Here is a 20,698-nt window from a genome sequence, read left to right on the forward strand (position 1 = left end):
TATTTTACTCTTTTACTTGTTTCAGTCATTTGCCTGCGGCCATGCTGGAGCACCACCTTTAGTCGAGCAAATCGACCCCAGGACTTATTCTTTGGAAGCCTAGTACTTATTCTATCGGTCCCTTTTGCCGAACCGCTACGTTACGGGGGCGTAAACAATCCAGCATCTGTTGTCAAGCAATGTTGGGGGTACAAACACAGATACAAACACACACACACACACATATATATATATATATATACGAAGAGCTTCTTTCAGTTTCCGTCTACCAAATCCACTCACAAGGCTTTGGTTGGCCCGAGGCGATAGTAGAAGACACTTGCCCAAGGTGCCACGCAGTAGGACTGAACCCGGAACCATGTGGTTGGTAAGCAAGCTAATCTATTTTATTAATTTTAAATATTTAGGCTTTTATAAACTCTTCCCACACTCTTAGGAATACTCACGTCTTCTCTTTTCTTGCCTCCCGAGTTTTGTTTTCCATACAGTATATACGATTGTTTGTTTACTCATCTACTATACACTACATGTTTGCTTTTAATATATTTTAATCTATGTGTTTTACAATCCAGTACCGTACTGTATTCCTCTTTATTAATTCTTAGGCGTGAAAACACTTATTTCACCACAGAAATAATTAAAATCTAAAAAAAATATAACTACCCATTGGCTGCAGAAATCCATGATATACTGAGGAGTCCGCGATATAAATTTTAAAATATTAACCAGAAAAATTTGCGAGGTACTGAGGACGTGATAGGTGAACTGCAATATAGAAAGTGATTACTGTACTTTCTTTGAGGTGTAGGCGTGGTTGCATGGGTAAGAAGCTTACTTTGTAAGCATATGGTTCCGGGTTCAGTCCCACTTCTGGGTTCAATCCCATTGTGCAGCACCTTGGGTGAATGTCTTCTTCCATAGCCCCAAGAAGACCAGTGCCTTGTGAGTGAATTTGGTACACGGAAATTGTGTGGAAGCCTGTGAATATTGAGAACAGAGTGAGCAACTCAGATCCCTCAATTCTTGAATCATGCAGTCGAACAAGTTACTCACCCCATTCTCCTCTTGAATCATGCAGTCGAACAAGTTACTCACCCCATTCTCCTCTTGAATCATGCAGTCGAACAAGTTACTCACTCCATTCTCCTTGTTAATGTTCATATAAATTTTACAGATAGGAGTGGCTCTGTGGTAAGTAGCTTGCATACCAACCACATGGTTCCGGGTTCAGTCCTAACTGCGTGGCACCTTGGGCAAGTGTCTACTATAGCCTCGGGCCGACCAAAGCCTTGAGGGTGCATTTGGTAGACGGAAACTGAAAGAAGCCCTGTGTGTGTGTGTGTGTGTGTGTGTGTGTGACCCCAAAATCACTTGACAACCGAAACTGGTGTGTTTACGTCCCTGTAACTTAGCAGTTCGGCAAAAGAGTCCAATAGAATAAGTACTAGGCTTACAGAGAATAAGTCCTGGGGTCGATTTGCTCGGCTAAAGGCAGTGCTCCAGCATGGCCACAGTCAAATGACTGAAACAAGTAAAAGAGTAAAAGTGGATAGTAATGGATTTTTAAGTATGTCACCAATGAAACAATCCATCTCTTTATAGAGTAAATTCCAAGCTTAGAACCAAATTGGAATTCATCGTCATCATCATTTAATGTCCGCTCTCCATTCTGGTATGTGTGGGTGCTTGATAAGCTGTGTTGGTTTGTTTACATCCTTATACCTTAGAGGATTGGTAGAAGCAACTTATAGAATAAGTACCAGGCTTAAAAATAAAAACATACATAAGTACTGGGGGCCAGTCTGTTAAACTAAAAACCATTCAAGGTACTGCCCCAGCATGGCCACAGTTAAATTACTGAAACAAATAAAAAATGAATGAAATATTTTGATACTAAACTTTAATAAGGATATTATATAAAATAAAATTTGTTTTACAAATATGATTTATTCTTTTCTACTCAAGGCACAAGGTCCGAAATTTTTTTTGGAGGGGGCCAGTTGATTAGATCAACCTCAGTACGCAACTGGTACTTAATTTATCGACCCCAAAAGAATGAAAAGCAAAGTCGACCTTGGCAGAATTTGAACTCAGAACGTAAAGACAGCTGAAATACAGCTAAGCATTTCGCCCGGCGTGCTAACGTTTCTGCTGGATCACTGCCTTCATCATCATCATCATCATCATCATCATCGTTTAACGTCCGCTTTCCATGCTAGCATGGGTTGGACGATTTGACTGAGGACTGGTGAAACCGGATGGCAACACCAGGCTCCAGTCTGATTTGGCAGAGTTTCTACAGCTGGATGCCCTTCCTAACGCCAACCACTCAGAGAGTGTAGTGGGTGCTTTTACGTGTCACCCGCACGAAAACGGCCACGCTCGAAATGGTGTCTTTTATGTGCCACCCGCACAAGCCAGTCCAGGGGCACTGGCAACGATCTCGCTCGAAAATCCTACAGGAGCCAGTCAGGCGGTACTGGCAACGGCCACGCTCAAAATGGTGCATCTCATGTGCCACCCGCACAAGAACCAGTCCAGGGGCACTGGCAACGATCTTACTTGGCTTGCCGGGTCTTCTCACGCACAGCCCATTTCCAAAGGTCTCGGTCCGTAGTCATCGCCTCGGTGAGGCCCAATGTACGAAGGTCTTGCCTCACCACCTCAGCCCAGGTCTTCCTGGGCCTACCTCTTCCACGGGTTCCCTCAACTGTTAGGGTGTGGCACTTTTCACGCAGCTATCCTCCTCCATTCTCACCACATGTCCATACCAGCGCAATCGTCTCTCTTGCACGCCACAACTGATGCTTCTAATGTTCAGCTTTTCTCTCAAGATACTTACACTCTGACGGGTATTCACATTGACATTACACATCCAACGGAGCATACTGGCTTCATTCCTTGCGAGCTTACGTATGTCCTCAGCAGTTACAGCCCATGTTTCACTGCCATGTAGCATGGTTGTTCGTACGCATGCGTCATACAGTCTGCCTTTTACTCTGAGTGAGAGTCCCTTTGTCGCCAGCAGGGGTAAGAGCTCTCTAAACTTTGCCCAGGCTATTCTTATTCTAGCAGCTACACTTTCAGCGCACCCACCCCCACTACTAACTTGGTCGCCCAGATAGCGGAAGCTATCGACTACCTCTAGTTTTTCACCCTGGAATGAGATAGAAGTTGTTTCCTGTTTGTTTGCAGTCTTTATTGCACCTGAACATCTGCCACAAACAAAAACTAACTTGCTAGTTAACCTGCCTTTGATGTTGCTGCACCTCTTATGTGTCCATAGCTTGCACCGGGTACATCTTATAGAGTTACTACCTACTCCTTTTCTACATACTGAGCAGGGCCATCTACCTGAAGGGGTTTGTGTTTTATCTACCTTCCTACTTATTAGGATTTTGGTTTTAGCTAGGTTGACTCTAAGGCCCTTCAATTCTAGACCTTGCTTCCACACCTGAAACTTCTCCTCTAGTTCTGATAGTGACTCCGCAATTAGGGCAAGGTCATCAGCATAGAGGAGCTCCCAGGGGCAACCTGTCTTGAACTCCTCTGTGATTGCCTGGAGGACTATGGTAAATAATAGGGGGCTGAGGACGGAACCTTGGTGGACCCCTACCTCTACCCGGAATTCATTGCTGTACTCATTTCCAACCCTCACCTTACTGGCCGCATCTCTGTACATGGCTCGCACAGCTCTCACTAGCCATTCTTCTATCCCAAGTTTCCTCATTGACCACCAGATAAGGGATCGGGGGACCCTGTCAAAGGCTTTCTCCATGTCAACGAAAGCCAGGTACAGAGGTTTATCCTTGGCTAGGTATTTCTCTTGCAACTGTCTCACTAGAAATAAGGCATCAGTAGTGCTTTTACCTGGCACGAACCCAAACTGCATCTCATCTAAATTGATTCGCTCCCTAATTAGTTGGGCTATGACCCTCTCTGTAACTTTCATAACCTGATCTAACAGCTTGATGCCTCTGTAATTATTTGTATCTAAAGCGTCCCCTTTACCTTTGTAGCAGTTGACTATGATGCTGCTACACCAGTCATAGGGTATGACTCCTTCGTGTATCACCTGGTTCGTAATACGGGTGACTAGGCTATAGCCAACACTGCCAGATATTTTGAGCATCTCTGCAGTGATTCCTGATGGGCCGGGGGCTTTCCCGGTCTTCATACTCTTAATTGCTTTATCTACCCTGGTACTATCAACTCGGATAGCTGGTCCCTCTATTGGGTCGACATAAGGCAGGCTCTCTTTCTCCCATTCATTCTCTTTATTAAGCAATCTATCGTAGTGGCATCTCCAGACCTCTTTCTTTGCATCCTCATTTAATGCAAGCGTACCATCATCCATGCGAACACATTTCTCTCCTACAACATCACTATTCTCTCTCCTACACTGTCTTGCAACCCGAAATACCTCGAGTCTTTGGTCCTCACGGCGCAGAACATTGGCAAATCTTTCCTTATCTGCTTCCCCTCTGGCTAAATAAACCTGTCGCCTAGCCTCCCTTCTGGCACATAATGATTTATTACAAAACAAATGTTTGTTGTTGTTTAGCTTTGTGTTAATTATTGTAATTGAGTATTTATTGTACGATAAAAGAACAACAACATAACATTCTGTGAGAAGTTTACATCGTATCAACAATTATATATTAAAGTATTCAGTATTATAGATCCCTTACAGCCGATTTCACCCAATTAATTTTGCACTGGATATTAGCAAACTGAATGGTTATCTAATACTTGTGCTCTTCAGAGATGGCAAGTGTGGAAATGTTACATTTCCCACTCACAGAATATTGTTTATGAAAGGTCTTTTAGACTTCATAAGACAAAAATTGCACAGATAATTTTAGAAGTCAATATTTGAAGAATATTTTTCTTTTTTTTTTTGTAAAAATTGTTTTTTAAAAAATGTTCGTCCAAAAAGAAAAAATCTTCAGATAAAAACACTAATTAGTTAAACGTAGTATCTATCAGACATTTGATGTATGTGTATTCATAAAATAATTTTTCCTTTTAATCCAGTCATGTTAGACATGTTAGTAAATGATGTTTTGTGTATTCCTTGCAAGATTCGTTTTCTTTTACTTGAAAGTAGCAGGAAAAAAATAATCCAGAAAGACATTTTATTGTAAATAGTTACTGTGTCACTTTCATCACTTAAAAACCATCTACAAATCTATGTTTGATAAGTTCTTCAATGAAGGTAGGTCAAAATTTGGATTTAAAAAATCAATCAGTATTTAATTTCTTTCATCAAGAATTATGTTTTTTTGTTCAACTTTATAACGAAGGTTTTAATTAAATTAATCCTTTGGATGGCGACATATCTGAGATCATCCCTGATTTTATGACACAATCTTTCTGTATTAAAGTGATCTGAATTAAAATCTTCCATCAAAATTTCATGTTAGTTTATGCTCCAACCAAAACAATAATGGCAAAGTTGTATTTGTTTTGCAAGATTCTTGATGTGAATTCCTTTGTTGAAACAAATTTTGTTGTGTGTTGGGAGAGTAATTACACCAATAATAACAGCAATAATAACAAGGGCAGACCTTACAGACCTCAGAGTGAGAGAGGAAATTACCAAGTCACTGAAAAGATGGCGACCAGCAACAAAAGAACTTTGACTAACAAACAGCTAATCAATTGTTTGACGAGCACATTAAACAAATGCTTGATTAGTTAGATGGTTACATATTTAACCAAATGACTAACAAGAAAGAAGCAGAATTGACCCATGTGTTATTATGATTGATATAACAAATCTCCCAAGATATTCAACAAAATGATAAAGTTATTTTAGTTAAAAGTTTTCAATATTTTCAAAAATAACCAAACCAAAGACAATACATTTCAATAGAAATATGGTAACAAAAGAATTGGTGAAGATTTGATCTGGTGTTTTGCCTTTTTTTTTTAATGAGTAAAGTAAGTTTGTTTTCTTTTCACTGATTTTGTCAGAAGAAAGTGTTTGCATTCATAAGCTTTGCAAGCCCTCAATGACCAGTGAACTCAATATGAATGCTGTATCATTCGTACAATTGTAAGTCCATGTGCTGAGAATGAAATCCCAGTGAGTTGATATTCAAGCAAGGAAAAATGTATGAGTATAGGTGAAAGTGTGAAGTGTTAATATTAGTTAATGAAATTACGCCATGTTTCAAGTTGTTCAGAAGATATTTTCACTGAGAAATGTTGTTCATTCAAATTTGCTGCAGATCAAGTATTTTGTTATGTTTAGGCTTTTTTGCCTCGTTTTTTTCCCCTCCACTTTTCAGTTGAAAATAAATCATAGCTGCTCAACATTTTACATTGAGGCTAAAGAGTCTAAAGTTGAGATTTGGTTCAGTATGTAATATCTCCAAGAAAATTCCAGTAAAAAGATTAAACACATGCACACACACAAAAACACTCACTCACTCACTCTCTCTCTTACACACACACACACACACAAAGTTATCCAGAGAAATTAATTTCATTTTCGTATTGTTGAGTATTTGCCTTTGCCTTTTTTTTATTTTTTCTTCCTGAAATTTCATGGAATTAAAATTTAATTCCCAATGGCTGAATATTTGTTTTTACCAATCTTGATGTTCAAGACTTGTTGCTTTCGGGCTTTTCTAGGGCAACATATTTTGATGGAGCAACACCCACAAACTTTTGAATAAATCTCGTAAAGGCTTCTGAAATATAGAAAAATAAGTACATAGGATGAGTATAAATGTACACTTGTATATGTATATATATTACACACACACACACACACACACACAGATTAGTAATAGTTTAAAACTTTCACGCAAGGCCAGCAATTTTAATTGATATCATCAACTCCAGTGTTTGATTGACGCTTAATTTATCGATCTCAAAGGGTGAAAGGCAAAGTCAACCATGGTTGCATTTGGACTCTGTAAAGCCAGAAGAGATTATGCTAAGCATTGTGTTTAACATGGTAATGATTCTGCTAGGTTGCTGCCTTCTCGGAGTTTAGACTGAGAATAAATAATGAATATAAATGCTGGTATAGATTGAATAATGGATGGGTGGATGAGGTGAAGGTGCATGGTTCAGTGGTTAGAGCATCAAGCTTACGATCGTGAAGTTGTGAGTTCGAATCCTGGACAGGGCTGCGTGTTGTGTTCTTGGGCAAGACACTTTATTTCACGTTGCTCCAGTTCACTCAGCTGTAGAAATGAGTTGCGATGTCACTGGTACCAAGCTGTATCGGCCTTTGCCCTTTCTCTTGGATAACACTGGTGGTGTGGAGAGGGTGAGGCTGGGCGACTGCTGGTCTTACATAAACAACCTTGCCCGGACTTGTACCTCATAGGGTAACTTTCTAGGTACAATCCCATGGTCAGTCATGACCGAAGGGGGTCTCAGGGTGGATGGGACAACTGAGAGACTGATAGATAAACAGACAGAGTAAGAGAGAGAGAGAGAGAGAAAGAAAAGAGGGAGGGAGGAAGAGAGATGGATAAATATATGGATAAATAAATGGATGATGATGATGGCACTACATCGCTTACGACGTCAAGGGTTCCAGTTGATCCAATCAACGGAACAGCCTGCTCGTGAAATTAACGTGCAAGTGGCTGAGCACTCCACAGACACGTGTACCCTTAACATAGTTCTCGGGGATATTCAGCGTGACACAGAGTGACAAGGCTGGCCCTTTGAATTACAGGCACAACAGAAACAGGAAGTAAGAGTGAGAAAAAGTTGTGGTGGAAGAGTACAGCAGGGTTCACCACCATCCCCTGCCGGAGCCTCGTGGAGCTTTAGGGGTTTTTCGCTCAATAAACTCATAACGCCTGGCCTGGGAGTCGAAACCGTGATCCTATGACTGTGAGTCCGCTGCCCTAACCACTGGGCCATTGCATCTCCACAAATAAATGGATAGACAGGTAATATATATACATAAATGTTAGTATTATCATCATCATCATTCAATGTCCATTTTTCATGCTGGCATGGGTTGGACAGTTTGACAGATATCAAATAAGAAAAGCAGTTGTTCCAGCACCATGTAAAAATCACCCATTCTAGTGCCCTATAAAAAGAAATTTCATCATTTGTTTTGGCTTGGTTTCTACAGCTGGATACCTTCTCTAACACTCTACAGAGTGTACAGGGTGCTTCTTACATGCACCAGCATCCACACCAACACTTTTTACGTGGCACCTTTGTTTTAGTATCTCATTCCTGTTGTGGTGGTTGTATCTTCTCGAGTATAGTAATGCATCACATATCCCAGTCCTCTGTCATCTCCTTTGTAAGGTTCAGCATTCTAAGATCTCACGGGGATTAAAACAACCGGTATATGCAATTGAGGAAGTATTTGATAAAAATAGCCATCTATGTATTATACTTAATGTATAGACACTATACATTAAGGCCAGTTATTGCAGTATGTCTTGAGATGTGGATGATGGCGGGAGAGAGAGGGAATTACACGCAGAGCTGGCACTAGGAAGCACAGAACCCAATTAGAAAATGACAGTGGGGGCACTCTACTCTGCAAAACCTGAAGATTGCTGTTTTATACTTCACATAGTACACCAGTTCCAACCATAAAGTGTTGAAGGCTTGAGGCTCCATCATTAGCCACTATGATATACTAAAAATTCATTATAGCGTACACCCCTTGAACATGTGTGTAGGGCCCTCTCTTGGTAGAGGACCCAGTTTGAACAAATCTGATTTTTTTTTTCCGAATTTTCTTTTTCTTTCAATTTAATATAGAGACAGTCCAAATTTTTAGCTTAAATCTCAGCAATAAATGATTCAATGTTAATGGGGAGAACGATATTGAAAGACGACAAACTGACAAACAGATGAGGAGGGTATGAAGTGGTCATGAGATGTACTAAAAATAACAGCTAAATAGTCCTTAAGTCACACATCAAATTTTTTTTTTTGTTTTTAGTTTTTGCATAATCATATGAATTCCCGTGTGTAGAACACAAATTCACAAACATATTTTGAAAATTTCAGAAAATAAGTTGTGAGAGGTTATGTGGAATGCTTCAAGCAGAATTCCTCCACAGTTTATGATTTATCAACTCTTTCACATTTTCAATTCTTTCATTTTATCAACTGGTCACATTATATTCTTCAAACAAAAGAATTCTAAAATTACCATTGTTCATAGGCTCTGCCGTTCTTCCTTGTGGCTAAGCTGTTACAAAACTAAATTATTATGAAAGTATAGGCACAGGCAAGTCTGTGTGGTAAGAAGTTTGCTTCCAAACCACATGGTTCTGGTTTCAGTCCCACTTTGTGGCACCTTGGGCAAGTGCCTTCTACTATAGCCTCAAGCCAACCAAAGTCTTGTGAGTAGATTTTGTAGACAGAAACTGAAAGAAGCTCCCCTTCCCAGGCTACAGGTCCACACCCCCAACACCCATACTGTTAGGATTGGCACTCTCAACGTCGGCACGCTGAAAGGTAGATCTGGTGAAATTGTTGAGATGCTTGAACGGAGATGCGTAGATATGTGCTGCATCCAGGAAGTAAGATGGAGAGGAGGTTCTGCAAGGTTCCTCACAGGCAAAGAACACAGGTACAAGATTTTCTGGGCAGGGAACACTGACGGGGTCGGGGGCGTAGGAATACTTCTAGCGGAGAAATGGGTGGATAAGGTAATCGAGGTCGTTAGAGTAAGTGACAGAGTACTTAAGATCAGACTAGTGCTTCATCATAGATTAGCTACTGTCATCTCAGCTTATGCACCTCAACCTGGGCTACCAGATGGTCTGAAAGACCAATTCTATGACACCCTCTTGCAAACTACCTCGTCGACGAGTGACAGGGACCTTCTCTTTGTGGCTGGAGACTTCAACGGTCATGTCGGACGTCGTGCTGGGGGCTTCCATGGCATACCTGGAGGCTATGGCTTCGGTTCCCGCAACGAGGAGGGAACCAGACTGCTGGAGTTCTGTGATGCAACCAATCTTATGGTCTGCAATACCAACTTCAGGAAACCTGCCAGTCACCTAGTCACCTACCGCTCCGGCAGACACTCTAGCCAAATCGACTACATCCTCGCCAGAAATAGGGAAAGAGGGCGGCTTATAAATGCCAAAACCTACCCTGGCGAAGAATGTACCCCACAACATAGATTAGTAGTTAGCGACTTTGGGATCAAGGCAAAATGGGTGCCCAAAATTAGACAGGCTTGGAGAAGAAGGGTGTGGAAGCTTAAAGACCCTGCAAACGGACAGAGACTTAGAGACAAGTTACTTGAAGCATTTAACGAAATAGAAGGGGATATAGCATCATACAACGTGGAAGACAATTGGAGATTTCTGCGGGACAACCTGTTGAAAGCCACCGACCAGATTTGTGGGTGGTGTAAGGTCCCCTCCCAACCCAGAGTAACGTGGTGGTGGAACAAGGAGGTAGACAGGGCTATTAGACAAAAGAAACAGGCTTGGAAGGACTGGAAGAACGGTGGTAGCAGGGAATTGTACCAATGTGCCAGAAGGGAGGCTAGGCGACAGGTTTATTTAGCCAGAGGGGAAGCAGATAAGGAAAGATTTGCCAATGTTCTGCGCCGTGAGGACCAAAGACTCGAGGTATTTCGTGTTGCAAGACAGTGTAGGAGAGAGAATAGTGATGTTGTAGGAGAGAAATGTGTTCGCATGGATGATGGTACGCTTGCATTAAATGAGGATGCAAAGAAAGAGGTCTGGAGATGCCACTACGATAGATTGCTTAATAAAGAGAATGAATGGGAGAAAGAGAGCCTGCCTTATGTCGACCCAATAGAGGGACCAGCTATCCGAGTTGATAGTACCAGGGTAGATAAAGCAATTAAGAGTATGAAGACCGGGAAAGCCCCCGGCCCATCAGGAATCACTGCAGAGATGCTCAAAATATCTGGCAGTGTTGGCTATAGCCTAGTCACCCGTATTACGAACCAGGTGATACACGAAGGAGTCATACCCTATGACTGGTGTAGCAGCATCATAGTCAACTGCTACAAAGGTAAAGGGGACGCTTTAGATACAAATAATTACAGAGGCATCAAGCTGTTAGATCAGGTTATGAAAGTTACAGAGAGGGTCATAGCCCAACTAATTAGGGAGCGAATCAATTTAGATGAGATGCAGTTTGGGTTCGTGCCAGGTAAAAGCACTACTGATGCCTTATTTCTAGTGAGACAGTTGCAGGAGAAATACCTAGCTAAGGATAAACCTCTGTACCTGGCTTTCGTTGACATGGAGAAAGCCTTTGACAGGGTCCCCCGATCCCTTATCTGGTGGTCAATGAGGAAACTTGGGATAGAAGAATGGTTAGTGAGAGCTGTGCGAGCCATGTACAGAGATGCTGCCAGTAAGGTGAGGGTTGGAAATGAGTACAGCAATGAATTCCGGGTAGAGGTAGGGGTCCACCAAGGTTCCGTCCTCAGCCCCCTATTATTTACCATAGTCCTCCAGGCAATCACAGAGGAGTTCAAGACAGGTTGCCCCTGGGAGCTCCTCTATGCTGATGACCTTGCCCTAATTGCGGAGTCACTATCAGAACTAGAGGAGAAGTTTCAGGTGTGGAAGCAAGGTCTAGAATTGAAGGGCCTTAGAGTCAACCTAGCTAAAACCAAAATCCTAATCAGTAGGAAGGTAGATAAAACACAAACCCCTTCAGGTAGATGGCCCTGCTCAGTATGTAGAAAAGGAGTAGGTAGTAACTCTATAAGATGTACCCGGTGCAAGCTATGGACACATAAGAGGTGCAGCAACATCAAAGGCAGGTTAACTAGCAAGTTAGTTTTTGTTTGTGGCAGATGTTCAGGTGCAATAAAGACTGCAAACAAACAGGAAACAACTTCTATCTCATTCCAGGGTGAAAAACTAGAGGTAGTCGATAGCTTCCGCTATCTGGGCGACCAAGTTAGTAGTGGGGGTGGGTGCGCTGAAAGTATAGCTGCTAGAATAAGAATAGCCTGGGCAAAGTTCAGAGAGCTCTTACCCCTGCTGGCGACAAAGGGACTCTCACTCAGAGTAAAAGGCAGACTGTATGACGCATGCGTACGAACAACCATGCTACATGGCAGTGAAACATGGGCTGTAACTGCTGAGGACATACGTAAGCTCGCAAGGAATGAAGCCAGTATGCTCCGTTGGATGTGTAATGTCAATGTGAATACCCGTCAGAGTGTAAGTATCTTGAGAGAAAAGCTGAACATTAGAAGCATCAGTTGTGGCGTGCAAGAGAGACGATTGCGCTGGTATGGACATGTGGTGAGAATGGAGGAGGATAGCTGCGTGAAAAAGTGCCACACCCTAACAGTTGAGGGAACCCGTGGAAGAGGTAGGCCCAGGAAGACCTGGGCTGAGGTGGTGAGGCAAGACCTTCGTACATTGGGCCTCACCGAGGCGATGACTACGGACCGAGACCTTTGGAAATGGGCTGTGCGTGAGAAGACCCGGCAAGCCAAGTAAGATCGTTGCCAGTGCCCCTGGACTGGTTCTTGTGCGGGTGGCACATGAGATGCACCATTTTGAGCGTGGCCGTTGCCAGTACCGCCTGACTGGCTCCTGTAGGATTTTCGAGCGAGATCGTTGCCAGTGCCCCTGGACTGGCTTGTGCGGGTGGCACATAAAAGACACCATTTCGAGCGTGGCCGTTTTCGTGCGGGTGACACGTAAAAGCACCCACTACACTCTCTGAGTGGTTGGCGTTAGGAAGGGCATCCAGCTGTAGAAACTCTGCCAAATCGGACTGGAGCCTGGTGTTGCCATCCGGTTTCACCAGTCCTCAGTCAAATCGTCCAACCCATGCTAGCATGGAAAGCGGACGTTAAACGATGATGATGATGATGATGATGATGATATATATATATATATATAATTTAAAAGAGAGTTTTGACTCTGATATCCATTATTATTGAAATTTATTCCAATGTCAACATTTCTGTATAAGGCTGACAGTTAAATATAGCCTTATACAGAAATATTGACATAGGAATAAATTTCAATAATAATGGATATCAGCGTCAAAACTCTTTTAAATTTTAAATTTGATATATAACCAAGGAGATGGATCCTTAAGGAGTCTACTTTAGACCTTTGCGGAGAAATCTCTTGCTATATTGGTAGCGATTACATGCTTTTCTCATCAACACATTGTGGAGATATATGAACATATATATATATATATATATATATATATATATATATATATATATATAGGTATGGTAAGAAGTTTGCTTCCCAACCACATGGTTCCAGGTTCAGTCCCACTACATGACACCTTGGTATAGCCCCAGGTTGACCAAAGCGTTGTTACTGGATCTTGTAGACTAAAAATGAAAGAAGCCCATCACGTGTGTGTGTGTGTGTGTGTGTGTGTGCACGCATGTGTGTATATTTGTTCCCACACCACTGCTTGACAACCAGTGTTGGTGTGTTTACGTCCATGTAACTTAGCAGTTTTGGCAAAAGTGACCGATAGCATAGACCAAAAAAAAAATGTCCTGGGGGTTGATTCGTTCAACTAATAATACTCTTCAAGGTGGTGCCCCAGGATGGCCACAGCCAAATGATTAAAAGAAATAAAAGAATGAGAAAAGATAGGTAAAAAAAGGCACACTTACTCATGCATGGCAACTCGACTTTGAAGTGGACAAAAATGAAATAGAAGATAAGTCCTCCAATGATTAAAAGGAAGGCGTAGAGAAAACCCAAATCAGGATTTTGTACAATTGGTGCCACGACCAGATATACGGAGATAATGAGCATTACAATTGGTACTAGGATGAAAACCTTAAAAGAAGATAAAGGGTAAATTCTTAAAATTAATCTGGGTTTCATTGAGAACAAAAGGGATTAGCAACTGAAAGGTTTGATGAGAATTGTAATGTTTTATCTTTTTTCTTGTATTTGTTTCTAGACCGTGGCCATGATGGAGCACCACCTTAAAGAACTTTAGTTCAATGACTCAACCCCTGTGCTTATTTTCGTAAGCCTGGGGCTTATTCTGTCAGTGACTTTTGCCAATGTTACATGGATGTGAGCACACCACCACTGGTTGTCAAGTGTGCATCCTTGTGTCTCTGTTTGCCCGACCCCACCACTGTTTGACAACCGGTGTTGGTGTTTCCATTCCTATAACTTATCAGTTTGGAAAAAGAGATTCATAGAATAAGAATCAGGTCTTAAAAGCAAAATAAGTTCTAAGGTCAATTCATTGGACTAAAAATTCTTCAAGGCAGTGCCCCAGTATGGCCACATCTAATAACTATAACCATTACAGAAAAAATTAAATAAAAAGATGCCTAACACGTATTCTGAAAATGCAATCTATAAACAGAAAAGTAATGAGACACAGGGACACAGCTTACTTACCGTCGCTCTATCGGTTATGACGGTAAGTGTTCCAGTCGATCCAATCAATGGAAGAGGCTGAACTTGAAATTAACGTGCAAGGGGATGAGTACTCCACAGACATGCATACCCTTAATGTAGTTCTCAGAGGGATTCAGCATGACAAAGTTGGCCCCTTTGAAATACAGGTATTACTTATTTCTTGCCGGCTGAGTGGACTGGAGCAATGTGAAATAAAGAGTCTTGCTCAAGGAAACAATGCACTGCTGAGACTTGAACTTACAACCTTACGATTGTAAGCCAAATACGCTAGCCACTAAACCACATTCCTTCACAGGGACACAACATGATTTAACAATTAAGAAGTTTGTTTTGTAACCATGAAGCACAGATATGACTGTATGGTTAAGAAACTTCTCCACACACGTGGTTTCAGGTTCAATCCCACTGCATAGCATTCAAGGAACGTATCTTCTACTGCCACTCCAGGATGACCAAATCCTTGTGAGTTTTACCTAGTTCAATCAGAATCTGAAAGAAGTTCGTCATGTATGTACTCAGTTCTTTCTTTACTGATCAGCAGGTATTGTCTAAGTCAGGGGTTTTCAAACTGTGGTCCGCAAGGACAAGACAGAGGGTCTGTGGACAGCAAATACATTTTATGGGCAATTTGATTTTATATATGTTTTTTAATCGAAATCTTTTAATTAACAATAAACCTATTTTGTTAAATACTGTTAAATAAATAAATGTAAAAATATGTTATTTTAAGCAAATATTTATGTATAAATTTCATAAGCGTTTATAAGGGGGTCCCTAAGGTAAAACCTGAAATATAAAGGGGTCCGCAAGTCAAAAAGTTTGAAAACCCCTGGTCTAAGTGATACAATGTGACATTCAAAGGCTGTTTTCACTGACCTTATGCCTCTGCCACCATCACTTCATTTCACATAAATCCTATCGTTGTCTGTTAATGTGGAAATTGCCAGTGGTAGCCAGTATCTTTCTGGCTTTCATGTTTCAAATATTCCATATATTGGCACTAGCCCTGGTACTACAAAAGCATTATGAGATATAACGATAAACGTCGCCCTTTCAAAGCCTAGCCAGGCTCATGGGCCCGGTTTCCCGGTTTCTATGGCGTGTCCCCCCCCCCCCCGCTAGCTGGACGGGACGCCAGTCCATCGCAGCGTTACTCAAGAAACAGGAAGAAAGAGTGAGAGAAAGTTGGGGCGAAAGAGTACAACAGGGGTCGCCACCACCTCCTGCCGGAGCCTCGTGGAGCTTAGGTGATTTCGCTCAATAAATACTCACAACGCCCGATCTGGGAATCGAAACCGCGATCCTCTGACCGCAAGTCTGCTGCCCTAACCACTGGGCCATTGCGCCTCCACATTATGAGATATGGCTTTGTTAAATGCAGACAGCTTTGAGTTCCATATTTCCCACAGTCTACAGAAGTACTCTTCTGTCATTACTCACTGCACCAATGTATGTAAATACTCTCATCGATTCCGTATGCATGTACGTGTGTGTGTGTCTCCTCGTCTCAATAACATGATATTTGTAAATGAGTATCCCTGTCATCCAAGCAGTTTTATTTATTCCTAATGTTCCATGGAAACATATCTTCCCACTAGGGAAATATTACCTTGTTTCAAACCATGTGAGGGTTGGTAACAAGAAACATATCCACATGTGCATGTGTCTGTGTGCATGTGATTGTCTACTTACCTTGAACGGTCTGGGCTCATTTTTCTTCGTAAACCTCATTACTATAAGCGATAAGAAAGCCAGTCCATAGAAAAGCCAGGCAGTAAAACTGAAGAAATCAATTAGTGAAGATATTTCTCCTGGTATTATCATGATTAAAGCAATTATAGCCTGCAAATAAAGCAAAGAATTCACAGTGTTAGGACAGTTCTAGTACAGTGGGATGTTTATAATTGTTTAGAACAAACACGGAAACAAAGGGGTATAAGAATTGGATGAGATATGATGGCTCGGCCATCTCTCCCCAGTTCTTATATTAATCATTAAATCCAGAAATACAACAACACGAGGAATAACGGTAACAACAGAACATACTTTATTCTAGGTTGGTGTAGAGCCGTTTAGTTCCTGGGTGAATAGGCATGCCGCTAGAATACCAAAGAAAGCTTCGACCACATGTCGGTATCGAGCTGAGAGAATACGTGTTGTCAGCACCACTGCTAGACAGAAAAGAGGGCGAACGCTATTGCTTTTCTCCACCTGTTGCATTGCGCATGCATGCTCGGGTACTTCCGCTGACGGCAAATCCCTTGCACATGCGCAATGGCACTTCCCAAGATGGCGGCCATACGCGACACTACAGGGGCTCCAACCTGTTCAATTTTTTTTCTTTTATTTCATTTACCAGTTATAATTAATATATATTTTCTGATACAGATTTTATTTAAAAGTCATTAGAGGGAGATTTGAGATTTGGAGGAGACTTGAGGCTCCTCTTTGGCTCCTAAAGGCAGGATACATAAAACTGGGTAAGAAAATTCAGTAAACGCTTGCAAATTTTGATAGATATGCATGTTTGGGGAGCAAAAAGTGTACAGTATGTACAACACGTGTTACACACACACATTCTCTCTCTCTCTCTTTATATAATCAGTGGTTCATATATCTGAAAAAGAAGCACACTATAAAGCATTAGAGTGGCAATATATTTTGCATGAAGTTAAATGTTATGGTGCTGGTCATAAAGTGATCATTGGTTTCATACCTATTAAGTGCTTAGCAGCATAAGTGACTCGGACTTATTGCCTCTATGACCACCCATAACACTTAACTTCTTTATATATATATATATAAGATTTTCATGTATTGGCACTTAGCCACAAAACTTTCGGCGCTTGAGTCATTCTGTTGTTTCTGCTAAATATTAATAAAAATACTCTCATACCCACATTTTGAGTTCTGTTTTTACCGTTTCCATCACCATACCCGCGTATATATAAGGTGCAATGGTTTATTCAAGACTTGACCAGAACCATCCAGCACCTAGTCTCACAGCAGAGCTGTGCCATCACTTGCAACTGGCACTCAGTTCGATAGTGACTGCCTGTGCATTGGCGTTTCCTTGAGGCTTGGTCTCCAGATCTGTGAGCCTCCTGAACACCACTGCGCATCCATAATGGATTCTTTCAGCCTCCATCCACTGTCCTGCCGTCATAGTGCTGACCATTTTCCATTCCACCCTTAACAAGATCATAAAGCAAGACCTAGATGCCGCAAGCTTCCCTTCCCAGTTCGAGTCTGCAGGGCTAGACCGAGGGGGATAGTAAAAGGCCAGACTACATGACAAATTTCCAGTTTCGTGTTGGTAAGTCCCTCATCTGGGATGCCACAAGCTGTGACACCTTCCCCTGTGACAACACTTAGTATTGTCAGCTACCAGCCCAGGCTCTGTTGCTCGTCTAGCTGAGAAAAACAAACTGTCAAAGTATAGGTGGATGATCGAACCTGTGACAGTTGAGTCATCCGGTGATCTCGGTCCCCAGATCATATACCCACTCAACGCTATCGTGGTAGAGATCGCTGTCCACAAGTGCGATCCCCGTGAGCCAGAGTGACTGTTCCAGCACGTTTCCTTTGCCATCCTCTGGGGCAACGCCCTTTTCATTTTGTCTGCTGGTGCCACAAGGAATGTCAACCTCCCGTCCAATAAACTTTGAATGCTCATTTGCTTATTTATCTGTTGATTATACCTCATTCCATATACTACTTTACCAAACACGTCTACCATATTACCTCCAAGCCACAATCTACCCGTCCCCACAATAACATTATCAGAAGCATCTATAGCAGAGATAAATATAGAGATTAGGTGAGGGTTAACCGTTAGCTGTGGAGTCGCAATGGCTCAGTGGTTAGGGCAGCGGACTCGTGCTTTCAATTCCCAGACCGGGCGTTGTGAGTGTTTATTGAGCGAAAACACCTAAAACTCCACGAGGCTCCGGCAGGGGATGGTGGCGAACCCTGCTGTACTCTTTCACCACAACTTTCTCTCACTCTTACTTCCTGTTTCTGTTGTGCCTGTAATTCAAAGGGTCAGCCTTGTCACACTGTGTCACGCTGAATATCCCCGAGAACTACGTTAAGGGTACACGTGTCTGTGGAGTGCTCAGCCACTTGCATGTTAATTTCACGAGCAGGCTGTTCCGTTGATTGGATCAACTGGAACCCTCGACGTCGTAAGTGACGGAGTGCCAACAACAACATAATCAACTTCACCTTCATGAGAATTTCTAAGAAACTATTATAAATATTATTATAATGCGGCTGCAATCTGTTAAATTTTCGACAAAAATAGGTGAGCAGCGAAATAGGGAGGGGAAGAGTTTAAAGTTCAAGGGAGATAATTCCCATTAATAAACTGGTAAAATATGCGAACTGAAAGGTAATTCATGAGAGTTATCACACTAAAGTGATTGGTAGAAATCCAATAACAAATTTGATCATCCTTTTCTTCAACTCTACTAACCGTAGATGGGCTTATAAAATCCAAAAGACAGCACAGTAAACCACGATTTCCGAAAACACTCTATCACGCTCAGAATTGTCGAAATATGAAATGGACGACCACTGCCCTAACCACTGGGCCATTGCGCCTCCACGTATGCATGTATATATGTATGTATGTATGTACACACATAATTTAACAACACAATAGAAAGAACATGTGAGAAGACAGAAGTATCATATACTTGACTTACTGAGAATATAAGGGAGATAACTGGAGTTTTCTTCCTGATGTGAAGATAGGAGAGAACTTGTGGAAGATGACCTTCCCTGGCTGCAGCAAAAGTCAGTCTAAAGATTACAAGATGAGACATTTATTATAACAGTAAATACAATAACAACAACACATACAATATCACAAACGTTTATATATATATATATATATATATATATATATATATATATATATATATATAAAATTTAAATTTAAGACAGAGATTTGACGCTAATATCCATTATTATTGTAATTTATTCCTATGTCAACATTTCTGTATAAGGCTATATTTGACTGTCAAATTTAAGTCAAACATATAAGTTGCCTTACACATCTTCAGGGAATACATTTGAGAACAAACAAAAACCCCCTATTCTTGACTTTTGTTTGATTTTTGTTTGTTCTCAAATGTATTCCCTGAAGACGTGTAAGGCAGCTTATATGTTCGACTTAAATTTGACAGTCAAATATAGCCTTATACAGAAATGTTGACATAGGAATAAATTACAATAATAATGGATATTAGCGTCAAATCTCTCTCTTAAATTTAAATTTAAAACTTTGGATATATAAACAAGGAGAACGATCCCTAAGGAGTCTAATTTAGACTTTTTTTGCAGTGAAATCTCTTGCTATATTGGTAACGATTACATGGTTTTCTATGAAAAATTATATATATATATATATATATATATGGAAGGGAAAACTCTGTAGATAAGTAAATTAAGTAATATAACAAAACAATTATTAAGGATTGCTCACAATAAAATAATTAGTATTGTTATTTTTGAATTGAGTGACTACAAATGGTATAAGTACAAATTTTATAATTCTTTGGGAATGAGCAAAATAATATTGTTGTAATAAGAATATAAGTTATAAACTACACAATACTATAATAACTATTTTGCTTATTAAATTTATTTAAGTAAAATAAAACTAATTGTCTATTATAATTGTTACTATTATAATTATCATCAATTAATTAATAAATAAAATGAAAGTATTTATACATTTATTCATTTAGTATATTGAAAACATCTTATTTGTGATATGTAATCAATATTAATACTATTGGGTTGGTGCAAATTTTATTCAACAAAAACAATAACAACATGTAACAACAACATCTTTAAATGATTCTTCCGGAGCATATTCACCATCTACTTCAATTACTGCTTCCCATTTGCTTGGCAGACGGCCAAACCATCAATTAAAGATGTTTTTGTTAAATGTTGTTATCGTTTTTGTTGAAAAAAAATGCCACAATAATTATGCACCAACCCAACCCAATAATATGTATATAACAGTAACTACAAGAAGAGCATTAAAAGAAACAAATTCTGAATTAATCCACTTAAAATTAATTAATTTTCCAAATCCAACAGTATAATATACATTAAGATGACAAAACTTAAAGATATACATACATATATACACACACACACATATACTCTTACATACATATACATACACACACTTATATGTGCATACATACATATATATACACACACACATATATATATATATATATATATATATATATATATATATATACATATATAAAGATAATATATAT

The 20,698-nt window shown here is 40.5% G+C and overlaps 1 protein-coding gene across 2 annotated transcripts in view; it reads right to left on the reverse strand.

Moving 5' to 3' along the window:
* Nucleotides 1-1,883: 1,883 nt before the first annotated feature.
* Nucleotides 1,884-20,698, reverse strand: part of LOC106878295 (b(0,+)-type amino acid transporter 1) — a 79,171-nt gene continuing 60,356 nt past the window's right edge. The window contains exons 10-14 of one of the 2 annotated variants that reach the window (XR_016244582.1): nucleotides 19,100-19,196; nucleotides 16,083-16,232; nucleotides 13,619-13,787; nucleotides 4,525-6,701; nucleotides 1,884-2,163 (exon numbers count right to left, since the gene is read on the reverse strand). Coding sequence is in view for 1 of the 2 variants with exons in the window: in XM_089364160.1 (XP_089220286.1) it covers nucleotides 6,613-6,701; nucleotides 13,619-13,787; nucleotides 16,083-16,232; nucleotides 19,100-19,196 (505 nt within the window). In the remaining variant the exon portion in view is untranslated. Of the gene's footprint in view, nucleotides 6,702-13,618; nucleotides 13,788-16,082; nucleotides 16,233-19,099; nucleotides 19,197-20,698 lie in introns of both variants that reach the window. The other variant, XM_089364160.1, reaches the window with a different exon arrangement.

This window comes from Octopus bimaculoides, chromosome 16, assembly GCF_046866305.1.
Source record: "Octopus bimaculoides isolate indiv1 chromosome 16, ASM4686630v1, whole genome shotgun sequence".
NCBI lineage: Eukaryota > Metazoa > Mollusca > Cephalopoda > Octopoda > Octopodidae > Octopus > Octopus bimaculoides.